The sequence below is a fragment of the Vombatus ursinus genome, unplaced genomic scaffold (genome assembly GCF_900497805.2).
Source record: "Vombatus ursinus unplaced genomic scaffold, bare-nosed wombat genome assembly UNPS02008404.1, whole genome shotgun sequence".
NCBI lineage: Eukaryota > Metazoa > Chordata > Mammalia > Diprotodontia > Vombatidae > Vombatus > Vombatus ursinus.
The window spans coordinates 1-2660 of NW_020948182.1; the positions used below are offsets into that span (position 1 = coordinate 1).

A 2660-nucleotide genomic window follows, 5' to 3' on the forward strand; every position below is an offset into this window, starting at 1 on the left:
CCAAGTGGGCAATACCACCCCTGGGAGAGGGCTGGAACAATCGAGGGTGGGGGGAGGGGGGAACCAGTGGTAGTAGCCTTGAGTGTAACTGGGGGGCACTAAATAAAAATAAGTATTAACCCCACCTAACATCCAGGGAGTGGCTGAGTAATTTTTTTTGAAAAGGGGGTGGTGGGCCAAATAAGTTTGGGAACCTCTGGACCTAGTTTCTGCTAGATCACATTCCAGTTTTCCTAATAATTTTTGTCTCATAGTTAATTCTTGCCCCAATAGCTGGTATGTCCAACACTCCATTGCTGTGTTTATTTGCATCTGTATATCATGTATTTAATCGGTTCCATTGACCGACCTCTATTTCTTATCCAGTACTAAACTGTTTTGATAATTGCAACTTTGTAGCATAGTTTGAAATCCGACACTGCTAGGCCTCCTTCCTTCCCATTTTTTTCCTCATTATTTCCCTTGAAATTCTTTACCTTGTGTTCCTCTGGATGAATTTCATTATTATTTTTTCTTGCTCTATAAAGTAATTCTTTAGTAGTTCAATTGCCATGGAACCAAGTAAGTAAATTAATTTAGTAGTATTGTCATTTTTACCGTATTGACTTGGACTGCCCGTGAACATTTCATATTTCTCCAGTTATTTAAATCCCTATTTATAGAGACAGTATTTTGTAATTGTGTTCATATAGTTCCTATGTGTGTCTTTTTTAAAAACAATTTATTAATTTTTAGTTTTCAACATTCACTTCCATAAGATTTTAAGTTTCAAATTTTCTTCCCTTTTGTCTCCTCCTCCCTCCCCAAGACCACATGCAATCTGATATAGGCTCTACTCATACATTCATATTAAGCATATTTTCCCATTAGTCATGATGTAAAGAAGAATTAGAACCAATGGGAGGAACCAAGAGAAAGAAGAAATAAAACAAAACAACAAAAGAAAAGGAGAGCAAACAGTCTGCTACCATCTGCATTCAGACTCCATGGTTCTTTGTCTGGATGTGGATGGCATTTTCCATCATGAGTCTTTTGGAGATGTCTTAGATCCTTGCATTGCTGAGAAGAGCTAAGTCTATCAAAGTTAGTCATTGCACATGTGACTGTTAGTGTGTACAACGTTCTCCTGGTTCTGCTCACTTCACTCAGCATCAGACCGTACGAGTCTTTCCAGGTTTCTCTGAAGTCCGCCTGCTCATCATTTCTTATAGCACGATAGTATTCCATTACATCCATATACCACAACTTGTTCAGCTATCCCCCAATGGATGGGCATCCTCTCAATTTCCAATTCTTTGCCACCACACACACACACAAAAAGCTGCTATAAATATTTTTGTACATGTGTGTCCTTGCCTATGGGCGTCTTGGCAAGTAGACTCGCATGCATTTTATATATTACCTAATTATTTGTGTAATTTCTTGCCCCTCCCCGCTTTGAAAAGCGGTATGGCATAATGGATAGAGTCTTATCTTTGCCACATCCTGGCCGTGTGACCCTGGGCAAGTATCTTAACCTTTCAGTGATCTAGACCAGGGTGTCAAACTCAGATAGAAACGGGAGCTACTAAGCCGTATAAACATTATCTTTGTTTTATTGCATTTTTATTTATCGTGTTCGATATTTCCCAGTTCCAGCAGTACTCAGGAGTGTTACGGGCTGTGTGTTTGGCTCCTCTGCTCCAGGCAGCTCTCCAAGGTGCTAAATTACAGAAAAGGGGCTGACCTGAATTGGTCGGAACTATTTCCCTCTCAGGCGAGTTTCCAATACCAATGAAATAACAGACCCAGTCTTTGTCTCCTCCGTTAGAGTGTAAACTTCCTGAGGGCAGGACTGTCATCTTAGTGCCAAGCACACAGTAGGTGTTTAATAATAATATTTCTGAACTGAGCTGAAAAGGCTGCGGTCTTTGGTGGCCTCCATGACCTTGGCTCTCTCACGTCGCAGGAGAGAGGCTGCCCAGGCCAGATAAAGGCAAGATGCGCTTCCACAAGATTGCCAATGTCAACAAGGCCCTGGACTTCATCGCCAGCAAAGGGGTCAAGCTTGTGTCCATCGGGGCTGAAGGTGAGGTGACCCGGCTAACAGGGGAGGGGAGGGAGGGAAAGCTCTGGTTAAATCTCCTCTCTCCCTGGCCTGACTCTCCCCCCAGAGATCGTGGATGGGAACCTAAAGATGACCTTGGGAATGATCTGGACCATCATCCTTCGATTTGCCATCCAGGACATCTCTGTGGAAGGTAAGGCCCGGGCTGAGTGGGTGGGGCTGACCCCGCTGACCCTGCTGACTTTGCTGGCCCATCTGCCCTCCTCACAGAGACCTCAGCCAAAGAAGGTTTGCTCCTGTGGTGTCAACGGAAGACGGCGCCCTATCGGAACGTGAACGTGCAGAACTTCCATACCAGGTCACTGCTGGGGACAGAGTGACTGACACCCAAATACTGCTCTGCCTGGGTCACTGTCCCTGGAGGACCCTGGGAGGGAGCTGCCTAGAGCCATGGAGAGTCAGAGCTGGGGAGGCCTTAGAACCTGGAATGTCAGAGCTGGGAGGGTCCTTAGAACCTGGAATGTCAGAGCTGGGAGAGCCCTTGGGACCTGGAACGTCAGAGCTGGGAGGGCCCTTTTTGAATGTCAGAGCTGGGAGAGCCCTTGGGACCTGG

At 45.3% G+C, this 2660-nt stretch overlaps 1 protein-coding gene across 1 annotated transcript; it reads left to right on the top strand.

Moving 5' to 3' along the window:
• Nucleotides 1-1935: 1935 nt before the first annotated feature.
• Nucleotides 1936-2427, top strand: LOC114034165 (alpha-actinin-3-like; the record flags this gene model as incomplete). The annotated part of the gene is made up of 3 exons (XM_027849768.1): nt 1936-2068; nt 2154-2240; nt 2318-2427. Coding segments are annotated over 3 exons (330 nt in total), but the record flags the coding sequence as incomplete, so codon positions are not given.
• Nucleotides 2428-2660: the final 233 nt, after the last annotated feature.